This window comes from Budorcas taxicolor, chromosome 10 (genome assembly GCF_023091745.1).
Source record: "Budorcas taxicolor isolate Tak-1 chromosome 10, Takin1.1, whole genome shotgun sequence".
Classification (NCBI taxonomy): Eukaryota; Metazoa; Chordata; class Mammalia; order Artiodactyla; family Bovidae; genus Budorcas; species Budorcas taxicolor.
Genome location: NC_068919.1, coordinates 27,405,682 through 27,432,301, shown reverse-complemented (window position 1 = coordinate 27,432,301; position 26,620 = coordinate 27,405,682). Strand labels below are relative to the sequence as shown.

Genomic DNA, 26,620 nt, shown 5'->3' with positions numbered 1-26,620 from the left:
TGCTTCATCTAGCCCAGCATTTCTCATGATGTACTCTGCATATAAGTTAAATAAGCAGGGTGACAATATATATCCTTGATGTACTCTTTTTCCTATTTGGAACCAGTCTGTTGTTCCATTTCCAGTTCTAACTGTTGCTTCCTGACCTGCATATAGGTTTCTCAAGAGGCAGGTCAGGTGGTCTGGTGTTCCCATCTCTTTCAGAATTTTCCACAGTTTATTGTGATCCACACAGTCAAACACTTTGGCATAATCAATAAAGCAGAAGTAGATGTTTTTCTGGAACTCTGTTGCTTTTTCCATGATCCAGCAGATGTTGGCAATTTGATCTCTGGTTCCTCTGCCTTTTCTAAAACTAGCTTGGACATCTGGAAGTTCACATATTGTTGAAGCCTGGCTTGAAGAATTTTGAGCATTACTTTACTAGTGTGTGAGATGAGTGAGTTCAGTTTATGGACATAGAATTAAGTTTTATTTTTGTAAATGTTATTACCCCTTGATCACTTGGACAGAAAAAAAAAGATGGAGGGCAGAGCTACATTGACATCCATGTAGCTCCCACTTAGGTATTCCACTGGGTCATGGACAGCAACAGCAGCACAGGCACTTGTAAGGAAGGAGCAGAAAGGAGTCCTGCCAAGTAAGCTAACTGCAAAGGGTCCTCAGGTTCTCAGTGAGAAGACAAAATGGAAAAATCTAAGCAGAGATCAGAGCCTGTGCCCTGGACCCCCCACACCCATACACAGCTAAAGATTGCTACAGCCAGGATGGGGAAAGAGAACTGACAACACCAACTCACCTCAGGTTGGAAAGTGTTTCCTCTCTGGACAAGAGTCCAGGCATGTGTTTGTTTTCAGGAAAGGGAAATCCCTATGGCTGATGGTAAATTAGAGATTACATGGATGAGGCAGATGGTAGATTGATGGAGAGCTTTAACTACATCTTCTTCAAGGGCTGAGGATGTCCTTGAGCCTACAAATAAGGCAGAGTCACCTGGTGTGGACCTGATGAATGTTTTCAGTATTGAGGTTTGGACATTTCCCTAATGTTGAGGACTTGGATATTTGGTAAGCTAGTGTCTTCTTTTGGAGAAGGCAATGGCACTCCACTCCAGTACTCTTGCCTGGAAAATCCCATGGACGGAGGAGCCTGGTGGACTACAGTCCATGGGGTCGCTAAGAGTCGGAGACAACTGAGCAACTTCACTTTCAGTTTTCACTTTCATGCATTGGAGAAGGAAATGGCAACCCACTCCAGTGTTCTTGCCTGGAGAATCCCATGTATGGAGGAGCCTGGTGGGCCACAGTCCATGGGATCTCTGAGTCAGAGACGATTGAGCAACTTCACTTTCACGCATTGGAGAAGAAAATGGCAACCCACTCCAGTATTCTTGCCTGGAGAATCCCAGGGACGGCGGAGCCTGGTGGGCTGCCATCTATGGGGTTGCACAGAGTCGGACACGACTGAAGCGACTTAGTGGTAGTAGTAGTGTCTTCTTTAACTCTTTCAGACTTTTGAGACCTTTATAGTTAGAAATAGTGGATTATCAGGAGCTGGGATATGGACCAGAACTGCAAGAGGAATAATAACCTATAAGACCTCTATCTGTTCTGACTTCCTTGGGGGAAATCTGGGGATTCCTAGAGTGAGCACTCTGCTGAATCCTGGCACGTGGATTCACACAGAGGAAATTTCCTCCACATGGAGCAGTTGATTACTTGTCTGTTCCTCAGGTGTGTGGATATCCTGGAGCTCTGCGAGCAGGAGGACCTCATGCGGTTCCATTACCATACGCTGAGACTCTACAGCGCCTTGTGTGCCCTGGGAAACAGCCGGGTGGCCTACGCCCTGTGCAGCCATGTGGACCTCTCCCAACTCTTCTATGCCATTGACAACAAGTACCTCCCTGGCCTCCTGCGCTCAGGCTTCTACGACCTGCTTATCAGCATCCACCTGGCCAGCGCTAAGGAGAGGAAGCTGATGATGAAGAATGAGTACATCATCCCCATCACCAGCACCACCAGGAAAGTCTGCCTGTACCCGGATGAGTCCAAGAGGCATGGGCTCCCTGGGGTGGGCCCGAGAACGTGCCTCAAGCCAGGGTTCAGGTTCTCCACCCCCTGCTTCATCACCACCAACGAGGAGCACCAGAAGCAAAGCCCCGAGATTCCCTTGGAGCTTCTCAAGACGAAGGCGCTGGGCATGCTGACGGAGGCAGTGCAGTGCAGCGGGGCTCACATCCGGGACCCTGTCGGGGGGTCTGTGGAGTTCCAGTTTGTGCCTGTGCTGAAGCTCATCGGAACCCTGCTGGTCATGGGGGTGTTTGATGATGATGACGTTCGGCAGATCCTCCTCCTCATCGACCCCTCTGTGTTTGGGGAGCACAGTGTGGAGATGGAGGAGGGAGCAGAGAAGGAGGAGGTGACGCAGGTGGAGGAGAAGGCTGTGGAGGCTGGGGAAAAGGCCAGCAGGGAGGCTCCCATCAAAGGCTTGTTGCAGACCCGATTACCGGAGTCCGTCAAGCTGCAGGTAACCCGGGGCAGCCAGCATCCTGCCTTTGGAAAGAACTAGGGAGGGAGACAGGGCAGCCTGGTGATGGGGATTGGACTGTGGACGTGGGCCTGAATGTGGAGTGGAGCAGAGAGAGAGAGAGAGGGAGAGCGCCCCCTGGTCCTGCTTGTTTCTGAGCTGGAAGGTACTCTCTAGTGAAAGTGAAAGTGTTAGTTGCTCAGTCGTGTTCAACTCTTTGCTGCGCTATGGACTGTAGCCTGCCAGGCTCCTTTCTCCATGGGATTTCCCAGGCAAGAATAGTGGAGTGGGTTGCCATTCCCTTCTCCAGGGGTTCACTCTGACCCAGGGATCAAACCCAGGTCTTCTGCTTTGCAGGCAGATTCTTTACTGTCTGAGCTACCAAGTCTTCCTAAACCAAAATGAGAATACCAGCCCTCATCAATAAGGCGCCTGCTTTAGAATTGTTTTTCTGGTACCAGTGATAGATTTTCCCTGATCTTATCTCCTACTCCTTGGGACTAAAGGGTTTGTTGGTGAGATCTTGTCTAGAGACAGGGAGGAGCCTTTGGCTGTGGAGTTGACCAAAGGAACTGGGTTATAGGATGGCCACACTCATCACCTACTCTCATGCATTGCCATACCCTGATCACCAGGCTGATGTGGGCCTGTTATACTGGCATCCAAAGAAAATGCCATCTGAGCTTAGAGTCCTACTCACTTAGAGTTGCCCCCTTGGCATCACCTGAGGAACCTCAGTATTTCTCAAAACATAGTCTTGCTAGACATGAGCTAGCATCAGTGATGTACTGGGGATGATGGTGACTTTGTCTTTTCAGCGTTGAGAAAAGAGAAATGAAAAGAAATAGAGGAGAAATGAACATAGTGCTGTAAATCAATTGTACTTCAATAATTGGGGAGGGAGGAGGGAGGGGGGTTCAGGATGGGGAACACGTGTATACCTGTGGCACATTCATGTTGATGTATGGCAAAACCAATACAATATTGTAAACTAATTAACCTCCAATTAAAATAAATAAATTTATATTTTTTTAAAAAAAACATTTTTTAAAGAGTAAAAAAAAAAGAAAAATGGAGGAGAGGAGTTTGTCTTAGAGGAGTGAGCCTGGTCCAGGCATCCCTGGATTTTAATTCCTGCTCGTTGGCCACTTACTAGCTGAATAAATTTGCCAAGTTAGTAGCCCATCAGTCTTAGCTTTATGATTTGTAAAATGTGGATGATGATGTAATAAAACATAATATTAAAATGTTTTATAAAATATAATTTGAAATATATTTAGTATAAAATATAAAAAGTAATCTGCAGTTAAGTTCTCTTATCCAATGTGGTGGTGATGATTTCATCAAAGCCTTAAATATAGAGCAGAAGCATAACAAATTTCCCATATGTACCTTAAACATTTTATTAAAACATATAAATGTGCTATTCTGGTGGAGGGCCAAGACCTTTTCTTTAATGTGAGTCCCTGACTGGCACATAGAGTTCTCTCCTCCATGGATGTTACCTGTCATGAACCATCTATGATTGCCAGTCTAGGGTCTTTAAGGTACTGTGACATCTAGAGGTAATCAAAAGCAAGCTGAGTGCAAAATGCTTCTGGATTTTTATGATTTTCCTAATTTTTTATACTTGTCTAACACTCAATTTTAGCATTTTGTTTTAAAAAAAAACAAACTTGCCTTTCTCAGATGCTCCCTAGTCACTCAACTTTGTTTTCCTATTTTATTGACCCACGTGACTCTAAATGGTAATTAAAGTAGAATGGGTGTAAGAGATGGGTCCCAGTTTACCTGGTGGGAGCAGAGGCTGTCCTGCTGGGCGACAGCACCCCACCACCAGGGGCCTTGCCTGTGCCCAGACACGCCAGAGGGTGCTCCTTAGTCATATGTGTGGTGTTAAGTGGAGATGGGTGAATAGAACTTCTGCTTTAGTGAAAATATGCAAAAAACACATAAAGTATGGCAAGTGCCTGGCACAGTTTCTGGCAAATAGCTGGTGCTCAGTAAGCTACAGCTGTTGTTTTTCTTATTAGTATAAATTCTAATATGATAAGATTAGCTATAGCAATCCTGATAAATTGATCAAACAGGGCCGATAAGCAAAAGCAATGAAAGATTCTGAGAGAAACCAAAGACTCACTTACCCATCACCTAGAACCAGAAGACATCAGGAAAGAGACTCAGTCCTCAGATGCTGGTCTCTGTACTGAGCATAGAGCCCTAGGAGAACGCTCTCCTACGTGTCTACTCTGTCTACACAGGCAGACGTGCTCTGTGTCTAATGAGCTCATTTTCCTGTTGTAGTTCTGGTCTCAGCAGTGAAGAACTGGGCTCTAGGTTCAAATACTAATCCAGAGTCATCCAGTAATAGCCAACTTGGACTCCAGTAATAGCTCTGTGGTTACTGTGTAACACTGGGCAAGTTCCTCAAATTGTCTAAGCCTCAGTGTTACCATCTGTAGATTGGGAATGATAATTGCATCACCAGTGGACATGAAGTTTTATTATATTCTCACATGTGTACACTTTTACAGATGTGTGAGCTGCTCAGCTATCTCTGTGACTGTGAGCTGCAGCACCGGGTGGAGGCCATTGTGGCCTTCGGTGACATCTATGTCTCCAAGCTCCAGGAAAATCAGAAGTTCCGCTACAACGAGCTCATGCAGGCCCTGAACATGTCTGCGGCCCTGACCGCCCGGAAGACCAGGGAGTTCCGCTCGCCCCCACAGGAACAGGTGAGAACCTTCCAGCCTGTTCCTAGGGAAGAACTGCACCCTCTGGAGCAGGATACACACAGCCTTTATGTGAAAGGGGGTGGGCAGCCGTGAGAGCTAAGGGAGATGGAAAGACCCCAGCCAGCACCAGCAGACAGGCTAGTCCTGGGCTGAGCTGATAAGCATCTGCCAGGCATCTTGGGTGGGAAGATAACCTTCTGAAACCGCATGGGGAGGGGGCCAGGCTTTTTCCCATCCTGCCATCCCACATGCCAGGGCCTCTGTCAGTAAGGCAAAGGCCAGATCACATCACATCACTAGACCAGCATCCTGTTTCACCCTTTAGAAGAATTTTTGTCCAGTCCTCTCCATCAGAGAGCAACAGAATATGGTCAGCATTTCCTGATTCATGAGCGCAGGTGCACAGTCTTTCTCATCTGAGGGCCCAAACCTCTCACCCAGTTATGGAGACCCCCCCTGGAAACTGCCCCCCAACTCCAGCTCCAGGAAGCCTGGAGAGCAGAAGTTGGGTGAGGAAGTCCCTCCTGTGATGTTCTGTCTCCATCCTCTGTGGTCCCCGCCTTGGCCTCACTCAGATGGAAAGGCTGCTTGGAAAAGAATGAAAATCCTGAGAAACTTGCAGATAACAGAGGGACATCTTGTAAAATTATAGTTTCCAGTCGTCCCTGCTGCTCAGCTGCTCACATATATCCTGTAAGCCATTCAGCAAGGCTCCCTCAGCGTTCAAGGGAAAAGACAGATCTTTCAGGGAAGAAATTCATTTTCTGTCTCCAAAACCAAATCTTTGGATCTTATACATATTCAATAAGCAGCCTATCCATAAATTGTTGTCAGTATAATTACCACCACTTTATATTAACGACTCCACCACAACTTGGTCCAATTACTTCCCTAAAACCTGTTTTAAACCTGTTTTATAGGCTACAGATATTTATACTGGCTTAAAAAGGAACCGCCTCTCTGGGTTTTTTAAGATTCCTGTGAATGATAGTGGTCTTGATAAAGAGCAGATCCATCACAACCCTTTGCTACAGGCAAAATGAGAGGCCCTGTGGATGGATGGGAGCAGATACTTTGTGCTGTGCTAAGGAAAACGGAGTGAGTGTGCAGGGAGCAAAGTGTGGTGAATTATTCTTGAAAGCTTTACAAATGTTGTCAGGCTGCTTTTAGACTGGCAACAGGTGTGAACATTCCCTATTTCAGCTGGGCAGATGCTGACTCACATTTGTGAAAAATGGGATGGCAGATGATGTGGTGATTAAAACACCGGTGTTGGCTGCAGAGCCTGGCTGCCATTCCGGCTCTCCCATCACTCATGGAGTAGTCTTGAGCATATTACTTCTCTCTGTCTCAGTGTCTTCAGGCTGCAAAATGCAGATAATGTTCGTGAAAATCCCATGAGTAATTCACATCGATTGCTTGGCAGGAAATCAGCCACGTAGTAAACATTCTATAAGTAGGAAGAGCTGGCATCAGCTTTAGTGTCAGAGATATTTGCTTTTGCCTCATGCCATGTTAGCTCAGTTGGTAAAGCATCTGCCTGCAATGCAGGAGTCCCAGGTTCAATCCCTGGGTGGGGAAGATCCCCTGGAGAAGGAAATGACAACCCACTCCAGTATTCTTGCCTGAAAAATCCCATGGATAGAGGAGCCTGGCAGGCTACAGTCCATGGGGTCACAAAGAATCAGACACGACTTAGCAACTAAACCATGTTCTATGACCTTCTGTCAGTGAGCCAGTGACTAGAGTTTACACATGTTTTCTGGCATGTCCTCAGCTCAACCAGGACTGCATTGTCCATCTGACCTTATCTTTATCGACGCAGCTCATGATCCTGGCTCTTGGAAGAATCCTTTCACTCTTGCATTCTGCTCCCTTATCTTCTCTTCTGCCATCCTCAGGACTCACCATCACTTCCTCCTTTAACCTTGTAGGCAGTCCTCTGAACAATCATTTCAGACCCCTTTCAGAAGTCTCAAGAACTTCTTTCCTTATGTGTTAGACCAGTGATTCTTGAGCAGACATCAGAATCTCTGGAAGACTTAATAAAACACAGATTGCTGGTCCCACCTCTAGAGCTTCTAATTCAGTAGGTCTTGGGTAAGTCCAGAGAATTTGCATGTTTAGCAAGTTTTCAGGTGATGCTGAGGTGTCCAGAAATGAAAGAAAAGAAGGGACACTCTTACCAAACTCAGGAGTCTCCTTTGCCACCCCTCCCAGAGTATTCATTTCTAGAAGAATCTGCCAATAGAACTTTCTAAATAATTAAGAATTTAATAAAGAATTTGGAGGATTTCAATCAATTTCAGGGCATAGGAATGCAAGATCACTTGGAAAATAGGATACATAGGAATTAGAATTTTAAAACAGTGATATGATTACCTCACTCTTCTGTAACTTCTGAGAATAAAATAGAGGTTTTCAGCCCTATATCCATTCACTGTTTAAAAAGATGAAATAGAAACATACTTGGGGGGGTGTAACTAAGTATAAAGGTAGGTAAAGCTAGGATTAGTCCAGTGATTGTTGGCAAATTATCCAAGCATAGTCAGCAAGCCTTTCACTTTGAAAAGGATTTCATTTAGAGGGTATGACCTCCAGCCGAAAATTCAGCTCACTCCCATTTTTAGTTATGCCCTGAGGGCTCCCACTTGCTTCCTAAATGTTCTACCAAAAGGAAAATCTTTCAGTAAAGAAATTAACTTTCTGATTCTTGGAACCAGATCTTCAGATCTTATTTTAATGAACAACTCATTGATATATGTTGCTGATACAGTTACCATAATTCAACCAATTTTACCATCATGAAACAACTACAAAAATAACATTTCCAACCTGTTTTATGCAACCTGTTATTATACAAACAATACCTCTACTTTCAAAAAATTATTTGCAGTAGAAGCTTTGGATAAGGATCTTCCTAACAATATTAAGTAAGGTTCATAGTTTAATAAAAGATACTATAACTGTTTTCACGTAGAAATCCCAAACAAAAGGAGAAAATAGCCCTTTGCCTGGTGTTTGGGTTACCGTATATGATAGAGTAAGACGGACAAGATTACCTCTGGTTGTCTGTATTTGCTTATTTACGGCTACGGTGGTTCTTTGTTGCTGTGCGGGGGCCTTCTCTCTAGCTGTGGCGAGCGGGGGCTACTCTCTAGTTGTGGTACACGGACCTCTCATTGCAGGGGCTTCTCTCGTGTGGGGTACAGACTCTCAGCACATGGGCATCAGTAGATGCGGATGCAGCAGTTGCGTCTCACGGGCTTAGTTGCTTCGCAGCATGTGGAATCCTCCCAACCAGGAATTGAACCTGTGTCCCCTATATTGGCAGGTGGATTCTTAACCTCTGGACCACCAGGGAAGTCCTACCTCTAGTTATTACTTCAGTGTCTCCAGATACTTACTAACCAGGGTCATGGGTCTGTGGAAAACTTTAAACATCAAGGAATCTGAGTGTTAGCTTTATTTATTTATTGTTTTTACCAAATTTTCATTAATTTCTAATAGCAGTTCTTCCAATTATTGATGTAGGCAGCAAAGCAAATACTTGACTTTGTCACCCACAGAGGTTGTATATTTTTTCATATGGTGTCACAGTGGTTCTAATACTTGGTGATATCATTTACATTCATCACTGCTTCAAGGTCACAGTGAGTATGAGGGCTGCTCCTAGATCTTTTTGTCTAATGAATTAATAAATAAGTATATATGTTATTATATCACAAATACATTTTTATGATCTTGATAATTAGATTTCATTATACCTGTTTCTCTTTGTAATTCCTTATATTTTATTTTAGATATTTAAAATATTAATTTGAGAAAAACATCCATGAGTTTCACCAGACTATCCAAGTAGGACATGCATGCTCGGTAACCCAATTGTGTCTGACTTTTTGCAATCCCACAAACTATAATAGCCTGCCAGGCTCCTCTGTCCATGAAATTTTCCAGGCAAGAATACTGGAGTGGGTTGCCATTTTCTATTCCAAGGGATCTTCCCAACACAGGAATAGAACTTGCATCTCTTGAATTGGCAGGCAGAGTCTTTTCCAATGAATCACCGGGAAAGTCAGGGTAGTCTATGGCGCAGAAACAGTGAAACATCTCTGACATAAAATTGTAAAGGAAAGGATGATAGGCTGGCTTCAAAACATAAAATTGACATATCAAAAAAAATTATATAAAGACAATTAAAAGCTCACTAAAAACTGGGAAATGTATTTGGAATTGCGACCCCATGGACGGCAGCCTACCAGGCTCCTCCATCCATGGGATTTTCCAGGCAAGAGTACCAGAGTGGATTGCCGTTTCCTTCTCCAGGAATGCATATTACCAAGAGATAATAACCTATAGAGATGTGCAAAACACTTGCCAATTAATTTTTAAAAGATAATCACACAACAGAAAAATGGAGGAAGAACATGGATGGGAAATTTATACATGATGAGATAAAAACAGTCCTTCTATGTGAAAAACCAGTTCAACCTCACCAATTAAATGTAAATTAAAGCAACAGGGATATGACGTTTTTTACTCATTAGATTGGAAACTATTTGAAAATATGTTAACTCTCATTACCATAATGGAGTTGGCAAAGTAATACACACTCTTGTATAAATCTGGTAATAATGCAAACTGTTGTGAGCTTTCTGGAGAGCAATCTGGCAATTCATATCAAAAGCCATTAAAATCTACAAACCTTTTGATCCAGGCATTTTGCTTCTATGGGTTTATCCTAAGAAAGTGAACAGAGATGTGAACAAAAATTTCATAAAAGGAAATTCAAAGTGACTTTATTTACAGGGGTAAAAAATGAAAGCAACTGAGATATTTCAGAGCAGATCATTAATTTTACATACATTTTATATAAATCGCTGTTCATCCTTGTGATGAAATGCAGTGCACCTGTAAGAGATCAGGGTAAGAACATTTTTAAATGCTTGAGATAAATTAAGTTGAAAAATTGAGTTTCAGAAATGTCGAGTTAGATTGTAATCTCAATCTGCCTATATAAAGATATTAACTAAAATATAAACGGCAGCTATCTCAGTGGGGAGATCTCAGTAAATTTTCTTCTTTAGCTAATCAAGTTCTGTGTTACCTTTATAATCAGAAAAAAGGAAAAGCTACTTTTATTTTTTTAGCAACTCACAGTTTATAGCTTTATTTCATTAGTGTATTATTTACGTCTTTGTATTCTCATGACCCATCTCTCCAAAGATCGTTTAAAATGCATGCCCTGAATGCATGACTTTCTTCTCAGAATCATGCATTCCTTCTTAAAGGCAGGGATTAGAGCCATAGTCACCAAAATAGTTATTCCAAAGAAGGAGGGTAGAGACAATATTTTGGTGATGTAAAGCAATATTGCTAGAATATTTTCTTTTCCTTTTTTTTGCATTTGTAGTGGGGTGCCCCCCCCCCCGCCGTTGTTGAGATTTGATTAACACAGAACATTGTATAGCTTAAGGTGTACAACCATAATCACTTGATATCTGTCTATATTGTAGAAGGATCATCACAGTAATTTTAGTTAACATCTAGAGGCTTCCCTGGTGGCTCAGACGGTAAAGCGTCTGCCTGCAATGCGGGTGACCCGGGTTCGATTTCTGGGTCAGGAAGATCCCCTGGCGAAGGAAATGGCAATCCACTCCAGCACTCTTGCCTGGAAAATCCCATGGACGGAGGAGCCTGATAGGCTACACTCCATGGGGTCGCAAAGAGTCGGACACGACTGAGCAACTTCACTCTATCACCTCACATGGTTATGAATTATTTTTCTTATAATGAAAACTTTTAAGATCTATTCTCCCAGAGAGGGAAGGAGAGAGCAGGACAAGTTGAGAAAGTTGCACTGAAAGTAGCACTACTACACGTAAACTAGAGAAAGATGAGATGGTCAGATGGCATCACCAACTCAATGGACATGAGTGTGAGCAAACTCCACGAGACAGTAAAGGACAGGGAAGCCTGGCGTGCTGCAGTCCATGGGGTCACAAGGAGTCAGACACAGCCTAGCAACTGAACAACAAGGAATCAGAGAGAGAGAAAAACTGAGTATATTTCGTACTTCTTTTTTAACTTTGTGTATGTTGCCAAATTAAATTAATAAGAATTAATAGGAAAAAATAAAATAGATAGCTAGTGGGAAGCTGCTGTGTAACACAGGGAGCTCAGCTCAGTGCCCTGTGATGACATAGAGGGGTGTGATGGGGTTACAGGAGTGAGGTGGGAAGAAGGCTCAGAAGAGGGGGGACATATGTGTGCTTATGGCTGATTCTTCTTGCTGTACAGCAGAAACCAACACAACATTGTAAAGTAATTATGCTCCAATTTAAAATTTAGAGAAGATCTACTATCTTAGCAGTTTTCATGCACAGTGTTGTTATATTACAGCCCCAGACTTACTCATCTCATAACTGGAAGTTTGTGCACTTTTTAAAAATATTTTTAATTTTTTTATTGAAGTATGGTTAATTTACAATGTTTCAGGTGTACAGCAAAGTGATTCAGTTATAAAAAGCTATTTCTAAATGTTGGCTATCTTTACACACACACAAAATCAAGTTAAATAAAGTTTGCAAACAATGTTAGGTGTCTAAGGTTGGATCTGAGTTCTTTAGACAGACATTGAGAACCAACTAGCCGATCTTTTTCGCCCCTCCAAGATCAACATGCTTCTTAATTTTCAACTGGGGGAGAACTGCCCATGCCCAGAAGAAATCCGGGAAGAGCTGTACGAGTTCCATGAGGACCTTCTCCTTCACTGCGGTGAGCTTCCAGATAAAAGCTTTATCCAAGACAAGGCTGTTCATGGTTTCTTGGTTAGAAGTTCATAGGGGTTGTAAAGTTAGTTTCTGTTTAAAATGATAGTGCTAATTGTCCAAGAAATGATTCTTTCCAAACTATTTGGGTCAGAGAAGATATAGGACATCATCCTGGAATAATACATGACTGAAACTCCTTCTGTCTACAAGAAATGTTGCTGAGATCTAAGAGAGGGGACTGGGTCTCTGAAGAAGGAAAGAAAAGAACAGATCTTTATATAAACCTCACCCAATTTATCTCAAGTTAGATAGCTGGGACGCTCTTCCCAGGTGAACTGAGATTCTGATCACCTTTGCTTTTTAGCTTCTGCAATGAAATGAGTATGACCATACCTGCCCTTAAGGATTCTAAACCAGCCATTTCTACTCTGATGTGTATCTGCTGGTTTTAAGTGCCCATCAGCAATTGTGCTGCTTTTGAGAGCTATGTGGATAACAGATGAGTTTTTCATTTGAAGTAACAGGTTGTTAACTGTTTCTTTCTAGATACTCTGGAGCCCATTTGGGGTATGGGTTAGAAAAAATTAAGTCTTGGGATTGAAATTACTTTATGCTTTTGTACACAAGAAATTATCATTTAAAAAGTTAGCCAAAAGACATGTAGATAAATATTTATAGGAGGCTGCCTATAGTATATTTAGAAAGTTCCGAAGGATGGAAAGCAATGTTTCTATGTTCTTTCAATTATCTGGTGGTTTTGTGTACTGTTTGAGGTTGTCCCTCTTTCTGTGGCTTGCTTAGGGGTTCCCCTGGAAGAAGAGGAAGAGGAGGAAGAGGATACCTCCTGGACTGGAAAATTCTGTGCCTTGGTGCAGAGAATCAAAGGCCCTCCCAAGCCAGAGAAGGAGCAACCAACGGAGGAAGAAGAGAGATGCCCTAGTAAGTTCCCATCCCTTTCGATCATGGTGCTCCCAACCCAGGGCTCTTCTAAGCCATAATTAAAGTAAAGTGAAAGTGTTAGTTGCTCAGTCATGTCCACCTCTTTGTGACCCCATAGACTGTAGCCTGCCATGGGATTCTCCAGGCAAGAATACTGGAGTGGCTTGCCATTCCCTTCTTCAGGCGATCTTCCTGACCCAGGGATCAAACTTGGGTCTCCTGAATTGCAGGGAGACTCGTTACTGTCTGAGCCACCAGGGAAGCCCCTAGTTAAAATGAACTTCCTAAACATATATTGTGGGATGGAGAAGGGCTGCTTAGCTTCCAGGAAGCATCTGGGCATTCTGTTATAATTGGTGCTCTTAATGCTCTTTATTTGGGGGTCTGCTTTCCTTCTGACCTAAGGAGCTTACTCTCAGAGTCTTCTGAAAGGGATCAGTTGCTTGGTAGGTCTGCTCTTGTCTGTCTACTTTTAGATGCCTGATACCTGCACACAGATTTCTGTTTTTCTTTCTTTTACGTTTTCATAGTCTTCCTCTTGTGACCCTCATTGTTCTTGTCATTTTTGTTTGTGGTTCCTTCGCATTGAAAATTGCCCCATACTGTCTGAGCTACCAGGGAAGCCCTTTAGCAATCAAAGGGAATCGGTTATGGAGTTTGGAGCAGGGGAGTTTGTTTTCGTTTGGGGGCTATGATTTTCCTAATACAACACCCTAGAGGACTTGGACCTTCTATCTTTCAACTTTCCTGAACCTTGTTCAAATCATTTCTCTAATCCTTATAGTACAGATAATTCCTACCATTGAAACTATTCCCATTTTGAAACAAGATCATTGTTTGTAGTACAAGACAGTTTACTGTCCATAAACTATTTATACTTCAAGAGGAAGATTGTCTGCATATTATAATCAGTCTGCCCTGTACTATGAAATTATGCAAATATTTTACTTGTCTAAAGAAGAAGGAATTTTCCAGGTTTAATGTAGCTGTCTTATTCCCTGTTCCTATCCATCTTAGAACATGCTTTCAAATTATAGACTAGAGCAATAGACTGTCAAGATATGATCAGTTTTTCTGAAAACACTACTTTGGGGTTCATACATCTTATTGCCCTTTCTGTTGACCTTCCATCTTTGTCAGACTATCTCTGAAGGGAAAGAATCATTCCCATTTATCAGGAGAAGTGTTGAAGCCTCAAAAGAGTGTCTGGGGTACTTGGCAGCAGTTGTACTGGCAACCCTTGATCGGTCCTATTTCTCACCATGGAGGAGGGGAGGTCTTTGGTGAGAACATGCCAGCATGATTCAAAGGTTCAGAAAAGTGAGCTTAGAGTTCCTTTGCGGTTACTGCCAAAGCAGGACTAAGAATAGACTGAACTGACCCACATTACCTGCGGAGACTCTGTTTTTAAAATGGATGTTCTTTCTAAGACATTATGTCACGACCAGGGGTCCTCCAAGGCAACCACTTCGTGTTAGGTAAATAGAGTCCGTTAGATTAGCTCACTTGATTCTGAAGTCTCCCTAACTCTAAGAATGGTTTTCAAGCTCCAAGGACTACAGTGTTTAGCATTTGCTACCCTGGGGTTCAGGCAGAAAGATTATGTTGTATCTGTTCTGGCAGGACATGTGGAACAACCTGAAAGGCTGCTCCAGCATAAAACTCCACGGTTCACCCCACACTTCTTCCCTTCCACAAGCAGCATTATGAGAGGTTCAGACTTTGGGTCATAAGTCTCCTATGCTGCCATCCTGGCCGAGCATGTCTGGTTGTCAGCATGTGGGTTCCCTGCCAGGTATTCCAGGGACACAAAGCTCCTCAATCAGGGCTGACTTTTTAAAAGAAAATCTTGGAGATGGTTTTACTGCCATATTTCCCCCAAGATTGTTTTTGACTTGATTGAATGGAAACGATGGTTCTGAATATATACCCACTTGCCATAAAGGATTCTAATCCTTTAAAATACTGGTAACGTCACGCATGTTACTGCTTGTGATTTCCCTTACCCTTGTGTTTGATAAAATATTAAAAGTTTAGATGATGAAAATAGCATGCTATGGTGAACTGACCATTCCCAAAGTACTTCATATGTATTAGTTTACTGCTGTGAGTTTTTGTCACTCTTCCATTGTGTAGTTGATGAACATAAGACTCAGAAGAGTTAAAGGATACTTATTCTTTCCACTGTTACCTGGTTCTAGAATTTCCAGGTGCTTGATGTCAACAGCCCAAGGTAACCACAATGAGTAAAGCTGTGACTTGATCGAGGTCTTCCGACTCTGATTCCACACTCTTTCCATCATCCAATGAAGCTTGCCATAGAAATTATCAGCATATATATTAATATGATGAGCCCCCAACCTACATATTACATACAGAATGCCTTCTTGAAACCATCATCTTTTTATCTTGCTTATTGTATCTGTGAGGTAACATACTTCTGTGACCCACTGTTATGTATAGGAATCTGAACCCAACAGAGGTCAGAATTTTAACATCAAAAAATTGACCCAGCCAAAGATCTGGGCTTGGGCTTTTCAGGGTAGGTGGTGCAATTTCTCCTCTATGAGCAATTGGTGTTGGCCTGATAACCTGCAGGGGAACCTCAGCATTTAGGAAAGAGGAAGAACAGTGTCCTGAAACCCATAAGAATGCTGCTAGCTGGTTCAGTGTTAAAGGGATTTGCCCAAAGTAATTGCAACCCATATTGTGATAGAAGTTGCTACAATCTTATCAAAAATTTATATGATAATGAAGACGTTAAGAAAAATAGTAGCAGCCCACCATACAAAGTAGCATTTTTTTTTTAATATCCCAATAGAGCAAGTTGTCCAGAAAATCTTTTGCCTGTTAGTTGGAGGCCAGTGCTTCTCAGAAACACACTACAATTTAAGTAGAGTTTCCTTGAATTTAAATTTGTAACCACTGAGTTTTTCCTCCAGAAAAGGCCAACCAGCTCTTTCTGCTAACTTCTAAGTTAAAAAATAAAAAATAAAAGTCACTTGTCGCTTCACAACTCAAAGTCGGTGCCTTCCTGACCTCTGTCATTCACTGGGTGCTTTACCTATGGCAGGTTTTCACACTATCTTCTCTCTGCAAAGAAAGCTGCTGCCTGTATCAGCTCTCACCCAGTCACTGAATTACCTGAGGGCCCAAGCCCCAGATTCTCCCCCGCCTACATGCTGCAGCCTTTTCTCATGCTGAGGAGGGAAAACAGTCTACTCTTCACCCCCAGAATAAATCCTGGGCCCCAACACAGATACACACAAAGTAAGATAATTTGGCAGGTGTATCTGTGGTGCTCTGGCAGTGTTTCTAAGCCTCCTTAGATTCTCTCCAATCAGCTTCTCCCTGAGACATACACACACAGATACGTCCTTCAGGAAGTCTTTTTTTTCCACCTCATCCTCCATCTCCCTGCCCCTGCCACATTGTCACAAAATTTCTAATAGGACATGTGCCATCCAGGGCATGACACAAATTTCTAACATTGCCATGTGTCTAACACAAGGAATGATGCTAAAGCTGAAACTCCAGTACCTTGGCCACCTCATGGAAAGAGTTGACTCATTGGAAAAGACTCTGATGCTGGGAGGGATTGGGGGCAGGCGGAGAAGGGGACGACAGAGGATGAGATGGCTGGATGGCATCACTGACTCGATGGACTTGAGTCTGAGTGAACTCCGGGAGTTGGTGATGGACAGGGAGGCCTGGCGTGCTGCGATTCATGGGGTCGCAAAGAGTGGGACACGACTGAGCAACTGAACTGAACTGAAGAGGGAAAAGTATTTTTGATGAAAGGAGCTACTTCCACAAAGCCCAGAGGCAAAAAAAAAAAGAAAGAAAATTCATATTCCAAGAGTGGCAGTGAATTGAGATTGGCTGAATTGTAAAAGGAATAGAATGAGGAAGTGTAGGAAAGGCAGGGTATGTTACAGCAGCGTGTCCTGAAAACTCCAGTGGTTCGCAGTCTCAGAGTGTGACATGTTGTTGTTACCATGTATTTTATACTACTTGGCCTTACAGCTGCCAGGAGGGAGGGGCTGACACTTACGTGATGTACCCACTGTGTCCTGAGTGTTGCCCTGGCACTTCTTTGAGTATTACCTCATTTAATTCTCCCAACAAAAATAAGCAGTCAACAATGTTTTTCCTATTTTACGATTGAAGAAACTGATATAAAGACAGGTTAAATAGCTTTCCAGAGTCACACGGAGGGTAGCATATAAATTCAAATCTTTGTTTATCCCACAGCAAACAACCAGATATAGTGGCAGCCAGGTTCCTGTTTTGTACGCTAGGCAGCTAAGCCTGAGAGAAGTGAAGTAATGTGGACAAGGTTCTTGCAACAAGTGAAAAAGAGGCCAAGATGAGAATCACGCTCCATATCCAGGGCCCCTGATTTTTGAGAACTGTGCAGGGATGCTGTGTGGGGGGTGGGAGGTGGCAGGGGAGGATGGAGAAGCTCAGAGATCCAGGATGCATGGCCAGGAGCTTGCCTCAGTTCAGTTCAGTTCAGTTCAGTCGCTTAGTCGTGCCCGACTCTTTGCGACCCCATGAATCGCAGCATGCCAGGCCTCCCTGTCCATCACCAACTCCCGGAGTTCACTCAGACTCAAGTCCATCGAGTCAGTGATGCCATCCAGGCATCTCATCCTCTGTCGTCCCCTTCTCCTCCTGCCGCTAATCCCTCCCAGTATCAGAGTCTTTTCCAATGAGTCAACTCTTCACATGAGGTGGCCAAAGTACTGGAGTTTCAGCTTTAGCATCATTCCTTCCAAAGAAATCCCAGGGCTGATCTCCTTCAGAATGGACTGGTTGGATCTCTTTGCAGTCCAAGGGACTCTCAAGAGTCTTCTCCAACACCACAGTTCAAAAGCATCAATTCTTCGGCGCTCAGCCTTCTTCACAGTCCAACTCTCATACCCATACATGACTACCAGGAAAACCATAGCCTTGACTAGACAGACCTTAGTCGGCAAAGTAGTGTCTCTGCTTTTGACTATGCTATCTAGGTTGGTCATAACTTTTCTTCCAAGGAGTAAGTGTCTTTTAGTTTCACGGCTGCAATCACCATCTGCAGTGATTTCGGAGCCCAGAAAAATAAAGTCTGACACTGTTTCCACTGTTTCCCCATCTATTTCCCATGAAGTGATGGGACCAGATGCCATGATCTTAGTTTTCTGAATGTTGAGCTTTAAGCCAACTTTTTCACTCTCCTCTTTCACTTTCATTAAGAGGCTCTTTAGTTCCTCTTCACTTTCTGCCATAAGGGTGGTGTCATCTGCATATCTGAGGTGATTGATATTTCTCCCAGCAATCTTGATTCCAGCTTGTGCTTCTTCCAGTCCAGCGTTTCTCATGATGTACTCTGCATAGAAGTTAAATGAGCAGGGTGACCATATACAGCCTTGACGTACTCCTTTTCCTGTTTGGAACCAATCTGTTATTCCATGTCCAGTTCTAACTGTTGCTTCCTGACCTGCATACAGATTTCTCAAGAGGCGGGTCAGGTGGTCTGGTATTCCCATCTCTCTCAGAATGTTCCACAGTTTATTGTGATCCACACAGTCAAAGGCTCCGGCAGAGTCAATAAAGCAGAAATAGATGTTTTTCTGGAACTCTGTTGCTTTTTCCATGATCCAGCAGATGTTGGCAATTTGATCTCTGGTTCCTCTGCCTTTTCTAAAACCAGCTTGAACATCAGGAAGTTCTCGGTTCATGTATTACTGCAGCCTGGCTTGGAGAATTTTGAGCATTACTTTACTAGCGTGTGAGATGAGTGCAATTGTGTGGTAGTTTGACCATTCTTTGGCATTCCCTTTCTTTGGGATTAGAATCAAAACTGACCTTTTCCAGTCCTGTGACCACTGCTGAGTTTTCCAAATTTGCTGGCATATTGAGTGCAGCACTTTCACAGCATCATCTTTCAGGATTTGAAATAGCTCAACTGGAATTCCATCACCTCCACTAGCTTTGTTCGTAGTGATGCTTTCTAAGGCCCACTTGACTTCATATTCCAGGATGTGTGGCTCTAGGTGAGTGATCACACCATCATGATTATCCAGGTCGTGCAGATCTTTTTTATACAGTTCTTCTGTGTATGCTTGCCACCTCTTCTTAATATCTTCTGCTTCTGTTAGGTACATACTATTTCTATCCTTTATCGAGCCCATCTTTGCATGAAATGTCTCCTTGGTATCTCTAATTTTCTTGAAGAGACCTCTAGTCTTTCCCATTCTGTTCTTTTCCTTTATTTCTTTGCATTGATTGCTGAAGAAGGCTTTCTTATCTCTTCTTGCTATTCTTTGGAACTCTGCATTCAGATGCTAATATCTTTCCTTTTCTCCTTTGCTTTTCACTTCTCTTCTTTTCATAGCTATTTGTAAGGCCTCTCCAGACAGCCATTTTGTTTTTTGCATTTGTTTTCCATGGGGATGGTCTTGATCGCTGTCTCCTGTACAATGTCACGAACTTCATTCCATAGTTCATCAGGCACTATATCTATCAGATCTAAGCCCTTAAATCTATTTCTCACTTCCACTGTATAATTATAAGGGATTTGATTTAGGTCACACCTGAATGGTCTAACGGTTTTCCCTGCTGCTGCTGCTAAGTCACTTCAGTTGTGTCCGACTCTGTGTGACCCCATAGACGGCAGCCCACCAGGCTCCCCCATCCCTGGGATTCTCCAGGCAAGAACACTAGAGTGGGTTGCCATTCCTTCTCCAATGCATGAAAGTGAAAAGTGAAAGGGAAGTTGCTCTGTCGTGTCCAACTCTTCGCGACCCCATGGACCGCAGCCTACCAGGCTTCTCTGTCCATGGGATTTTCCAGGCAAGAGTACTGGAATGGGGTGCCACTGCCTTCAATTTAAGTCTGAATTTGGTAATAAGGAGTTCATGATCTGAGCCACAGTCAGCTCCTGGTCTTGTTTTTGTTGACTGTATAGAGCTTCTCCATCTTTGGCTGCAAAGAATGTAATCAATCTGATTTTGGTGTTGACCATCTGGTGATGTCCATGTGTAGAGTTTTCTCTTGTGTTGTTGGAAGAGGGTGTTTGCTATGACCAGTGCGTTTTCTTGGCAAAACTCTATTAGTCTCTGCCCTGCTTCATTCCATATTCCAAGGCCAAATTTACTTGTTACTCCAGGTGTTTCTTGACTTCCTACTTTTGCATTCCAGTCCCCTATAATGAAAAGGACATCTTTTGGGGGTGTTAGTTCTAAAAGGTCTTGTAGGTCTTCATAGAACCATTCAACTTCAGCTTCAGCGTTACTGGTTGGGGCATAGACTTGGATAACTGTGATATTGAATGGTTTGCCTTGGATACGAACAGAGATCATTCTGTCATTTTTGAGATTGCATCCAAGTACTGCATTTCAGACTCTTTTGTTGACCATGATGGCTACTCCATTTCTTCTGAGGGATTCCTGCCCGCAGTAGTAGATATAATGGTCATCTGAGTTAAATTCACCCATTCCAGTCCATTTTAGTTCACTGATTCCTAGAATGTCGACGTTCACTCTTGCCATCTCTTGTTTGACCACTTCAATTTGCCTTGATTCATGGACCTCACATTCCAGGTTCCTATGCAATATTACTCTTTACAGCATCGGACCTTGCTTCTACCACCAGTCACATCCACAGCTGAGTATTATTTTTCCTTTGGCTCCATCCCTTCATTCTTTCTGGAGTTATTTCTCCACTGATCTCCAGAAGCATATTGGGCACCTACTGACCTGGGGAGTTCCTCTTTCAGTATCCTGTCATTTTGCCTTTTCATACTGTTCATGGGGTTCTCAAGGCAGAAATACTGAAGTGGTTTGCCATCCCTTCTCCAGTGGACCACATTCTGTCAGACCTCTCCACCATGATCCGCCCGTCTTGGGTTGCCCCACGGGCATGGCTTAGTTTCATTAAGTTAGACAAGGCTGTGGTCCTAGTGTGATTAGATTGACTAGTTTTCTGTGAGTATGGTTTCAGTGTGTCTGCCCTCTGATGCCCTCTTGCAACACCTACCATCCTACTTGGGTTTCTCTTACCTTGGGCATGGGGTATCTCTTCACGGCTGCTCCAGCAAAGCACAGCCGCTGCTCCTTACCTTGGATGAGGGGTATCTTAGTGCGCCGGTCGCAGCCTCCTGCACTTAGGCTTGACTCAGCATCAGTTTATTCTCCACACTGAATAGACATAGACACTAAAATAAAAGCAATTTGATTACCTTCCTAACAGGGTAAAGACAGAGACCCCAGGTCCCTGAGTCTTTTGCTGTCCCATCTGTGTCCCGTCTTCATTCCAGGGCTTTCAGGGGCTTCCCTCCCTAGCACATCAGCAAACATCATCTATTCTCTCTCTGCTCTCTTCCCTGTTGTCATCATCGGTCATTTAATCGCCTGAATGTTTTCGAGAAAGTGATTATGAGGCTGGTTGACTGATTTCAGAAACAACAGGCTAATTATCTCCATATGATGGATGAGACCCCAGGAGGCTGTGGAGATGGGCTGGCAGAAGTGCAGTCTCACGGATGTTTTGTGAGGCTGCCTCTGATGGGAATGGATGTCCGGTCATCTGGGGAAATGGTCCTAGGGGTGACACAGTTGCTTCACAAGTGGGGGGGCTCTAGCCAAGGTAGAAAACCACTGAGAGAGGGAAACAGATTTAGCAGAAATAGTCGAACACCAGGAGACTGTCCACACACAACCAGCCCTGAGAGCCAAGGTCAAGGGCATCCAGACCAGGGGGACTGGGAGTTTTGTGGGGTCCAATTGTGCAGAGACGGGAGAGGCTCATCTCTTGTATAGCCCTAACTCCCACGCTGCCTCAGCCTATAGACCATCTATAGACAGGAACCTTGATTTGTTTATTAAATTGTAGTGCTCCTTTGCCTAAATAAAAAGTGAAGCAAGGATTAGTGTAACAACAGCCATCAGTGTTGGGGAAACTTAATTCCTACCACATCTGTCTTTTCTGTTCTTACCTGATGACCTGGAGAGTTACATGATGATTCAGGTACCACCTTTAGCACAGAGTCAGACTCACAAGAAGTTCTTAGCAAATATTGGCTACTACTATTGTGATGAGAAATAGAGTATTCTAGCAAGCTGCCTAAACTTTTACCCTTATTTCCCAGACAGGGAAGCCAAAAGAGAAGGAAACAAATGTGCATGTCTACAAATTAAATATAGCGCTGAGATGAAGGAAAGCTGGGTGCTTGCTTAGATGTTCAGCTGCTTGCCATGGAGCCCAGGGAGGTGGGGGAGTGGGAGAGTTGCACATCACATGCCTCTGGGGGTCTGACAGCCAGTGCCTGTCCATTGGGCCCTGATGACACAACGTAAACAGAGCAGTTCTTACTTGTCAGTGGGGAACAATGTCCAGTTGTCTTTGCAGACTTTGCTTTTCAGGTTTTCAGAGCCTTCCAGCCTTGCTCTCGGGGATCTCTATAGAATCCTTGTTCTACTGAAATAAGGTGAAAGTGATACCAAGTGCACAGCCCAAGCCAGAGAGGCACCAGGAAAGCTCAGAGAAATTGTTGTTTAGTTACTAAATTGCATCTAACTCTTTTGTAACCCCATGAATTGTAGCCCGCCTTGGACTGTAGGCTCCACTGTCCATGGAATTTCCCAGGCAGGAATACTGGGGTGGGTTGCCATTTCCTTCTCCAGGGGATCTTCCTGACCCAGGTATCAAACCTGCACCTCCTACAATGGCACACAGATTCTTTACTGATGAGCCACCTGGGAAACTCCAGAGATATTAGCATGATGAATTTTCCAGATCTCCTTGAAACGTAAGGATTTAACTTTCTCTCTGACCTTTTCTGCTAAGAAGTTGTAGGTATTTGGCCACTTTATAACACAGTAGACTTTCAGCCCAGAGGAAGCTCTGGAGCATGGAACACAGAGGGCATGACACTCTCCCTAGTAAATCTTCCCAACTAAATCTAGCGGGTGTTATTGTGCCATCTGACCCCTGACACAGGAAGGGCTCTTTCTCCACCAGCAATCCGGACAGTCATCAGGAAGGCCATCAAGTTGCCACAGCTCATCTTCTTGATGTAAGTGATTAGCGATGTGCAGTGAAGCTTTGATAATGGCCAGTTCTTCACCAGGGTCAGTAACCACTGGCATTTAAAGATTTTATTTCCTCAGTCTCAGATTTTACTATTAGCAAGTGCAAGCTGGGTAACATCGTGATAAGGCTGGTTGGCATTAAAATTCAGTGGTAAAATTCTTAGTGCTTATCAGTTTAATTCAATGAAGACCATAGGTGTTCATTTCACCATTTTAATAAATTAGGACAACCCTTTCAAGAACTCAGTGGGTTGGATAGACGCAGAATTGTAGAATATTAAACCGCAAGTGACCTGACTTCATACAAGTGAACAGAGCCACAGAGAGGTAAAGCATCTTGACCAAGGTCACACAGGCAGAGCAGGAACAAAGTACCCAGCACTCTTGTCACTAGACGACACGCTCATTCATTTTCTTCAACATGAACTTCATATTGTTCACTTCATTTTATTGATGAAGAATCTGAGCCTCTGGGAAAATGACTCATCTGCCCAGCTCAGAGTCAGTTAGAAAAAGAGCTAAAGCTGTATAATCTTCAGGATTTGTTTCTGAACCCATTTCGGAGTTTATGAAGAGAGCATCTAAGCAGTATAATATAAATTTAAAGCATTAATAAAGATAACTGTTTTTCTGAATTTTATGAAGCTATTGAGAGTAAGCAGCACTAAAATGGTAACATAGATGGGTTTAGATTCCAGCAGGCAAGGTGTGGTTCCCAGCTCTGTCATTTACTGCTTATGATATTAAGCAAATTTCTGAAACTTTTCTGTTTTAGTTTTCTTGTCTATAAAAAGAGAATGATAATAGTTCCTTTCTCACAGGGTAGGAGAAGGGAATATAAGAATTCGGTAAAGCGGTGCTCAGTTTAATGTTCTGGTACTTAGAAGTTGGTATACCTTTCAGCTCCTGCAGTGAATATAAAAGGTATAGTTCATACATAAGAACTTCACTTCCATGTTTATCATTTCGGGTGCTTTCAGTGAAAAAAGAACAGAAAACCCAATTCAGGTGGAGTAGCTGATAAAGGAATTTCATGACTGGTGTATCAAGAGGTGATGGCCCCAGTCCCTTTCTCGAATTAATTCCTTGGCCCTGCTCACCTCCACAGCCAACATGGTGACTGCATTTCTGGGCCTCATCCATGAACAACATTGTTCAGGGGAATGGTGAGAAGGTTTCTTCCACTCTGGTATTCAAGGCAAGAATCCTGAGATCACTTTTGACTGGAGAACTTGATCAGGGGTCAACTGTTGAACCAATGGGTGTGACCTAGAAAATAACACGTGCTGGTGACTTCGTCACCAGAGCCACATTTGGAGGAGGGCTGGGTCCTTTCACAGAGGAACATGGCCATGAGGCAGAGAGGCAGATATCTGTACAAAAGCAGGGTTCTGTTAAGAAGGAAGAAGGGCCAAATAGATGCCGACTCGGTGGTCAGGAATATTCAGTATGCCATGATGGTCATCACCTACAGCATCTTTCATTTATTCGGTGGGTAGTGTTGAGATGTATGCAGCTCTGCGCTTGATGTTCAGAAAGGGAGCAGAGGCCAAAAAGCTGTGTTACAGGAACAAGAGAATGTGCTGTCTGTAGCGTGTATGCGTTATCTAATGGGCCATGGTGGCTCTGTGGCGAGTACTTTCTGCGTTTAATGTCATTCGCGTTTGACACAAGCCCTGGGCCAGATCCAGACAGTCTTCACTTGTGTCAGCAACGCTGTCATGTATTTACTCCAGTTGCCTCAGCAAAAACTTCGAAAACTAGCTCTCTCTCAGGCCTGATGTCTATAGTGCTTGCTCACTGAAATGCTCCAGTCTGATTTGAATCTTCAGAAAAGGAATCAAATATCCTCAACCCAGGACTTTCTATCCATGAGACTATGTCAGTTTCCTGAACTGCTGTAACAAATTACAAATTTGGTGGTTTAAGGGCTTCCCTTGTGGCTCAGATGGTAAAGAATCTGCCTGCAATGCCGGAGACCTGGGTTCGATCTCTGGGTTGGGAAGATCCCCTGGAGAAGGGAAAGGCTACCCACTCCAGTATACTGGCCTGGAGAATTCCATGGACTGTATAGTCCATGGGGTTGCAAAGAGTCAGACACGACTGAGCGACTTTCAGTTTCACTTTTGGTGGCTTAAAACAGCATAAATTCATTATCACCCAGCTCTAGATGTCGTAAGTTTAAAATGAGTTAGTAGCATTACAGTTCTTCTAAGGAGAATCCATTTCTTGCCTTTCCCAACATTGAAAGGCTGCCTGTATTTTTGACTAGTGGCCCTCCAGCAGAGATACCAGTCCAGCCTCTGCTTCTGTCATCACAGTCCATCTCTGACTCTTAACCCGCCTTCCTCCCTCTTATAAAGACCCTTGTGATTACATTGAGCCCACCCAGATAAGTCTTCCCATCTCAAGATCCTTAACATAATCACATCTGCAAAGGATCTTTAACATGTCAGGCAACAAGGTCACAGGTTCTGAGAATTCAGAGCTGAACATTTTAGCGGTGGGGTGGAGGGGCCTTATTCAGCCTACCTCAGGGAGGAAGAAAGCAGAGGTCGAAATACACTTGTTCTTTCCGCTTGAAATTGATCTACCACCTGTTAGGCGTCCAGAGCATTTGCAGCATACCGCAAGCTGACTTTTAATCACCTAGAATTTAAAAATAAGTCTATGTAATTTAGAGGTGCATAATTATTTTTCTTTTCCCATTGTAAGTGTGAGCATTATAAATTGCTTTCTAAGTTAACTAAGTACAGTGCAGTTCTGTTGGCTCCGCCTCCACAATGTAATCAGAATACTTTTTCCTCCAAACTGACCCAGGTTTAGGAGCACACTCAAAGAAATGTCATACCAGCCTAGGCTTGGCAATATGTAAGATGTTGGGATTTGCTTTGCCAGTGGCCAATATCTGCTCTTTGATATTAAGCATGCACCTCATTGCTTGATGGCCAGTTGGACTGTGGTCTAAATTTAGGGATAAAAAGATTCTTTCCAGACCTCTGAAGCCTGAAACTTTAAACCTGTACCTTGAGAATAAATGACCTTTCTCTTATTATAGTTGGCAGTGCAAAGCTTGTAATTTGACCATTTAGAAAAGAGTTATACTAAGGATGATGGGTGACTCCCTAGAGAATTTTCTTGCAAGTTTCACAGAATAATGGACTTGAGATTCTGAGGTTCAATAGCTAGTTATAAAGCGACAAGTGGAAGGAAATAAGCAACCTACCAATAAATACTGGGCTCCCAAACTAATATATTAAACCTAGGTCTAATTTGAAGACACTCTAATCCTTTCTTCTTATATGGAGTATCTGACTAGTCAAGAAATCAAGTAGTGAAGTAGCTGTTTTTCTTTTAGACTATCTTTCAGTCATCAAATCTCCCTAAACAATACAGTGCCTTAGAAATATTTCCACTCTGAGTTAACCTGAGCAATCATTTAAAATGTGGCTTCTAGATTGTATACTTGATATAATTGCCTGAATGTGACTATCCCTAATTACACTAATTACAACAGTGGAGTGTGAGTCAGATAGTTAATAATTTCATAAACGAAGCCGTTTATAAT

The 26,620-nt window shown here is 43.2% G+C and overlaps 1 protein-coding gene across 1 annotated transcript in view; it reads left to right on the top strand.

The window, feature by feature from the left end:
• RYR3 (ryanodine receptor 3) overlaps positions 1-26,620 on the top strand; it is a 573,341-nt gene that overhangs the window by 384,970 nt on the left and 161,751 nt on the right. Inside the window, exons 35-38 of the mRNA XM_052647070.1 lie at positions 1,734-2,529; positions 5,064-5,264; positions 11,939-12,041; positions 12,839-12,976. Coding sequence (XP_052503030.1) covers positions 1,734-2,529; positions 5,064-5,264; positions 11,939-12,041; positions 12,839-12,976 — 1,238 coding nt within the window. The remainder of the gene's footprint in view (positions 1-1,733; positions 2,530-5,063; positions 5,265-11,938; positions 12,042-12,838; positions 12,977-26,620) is intronic.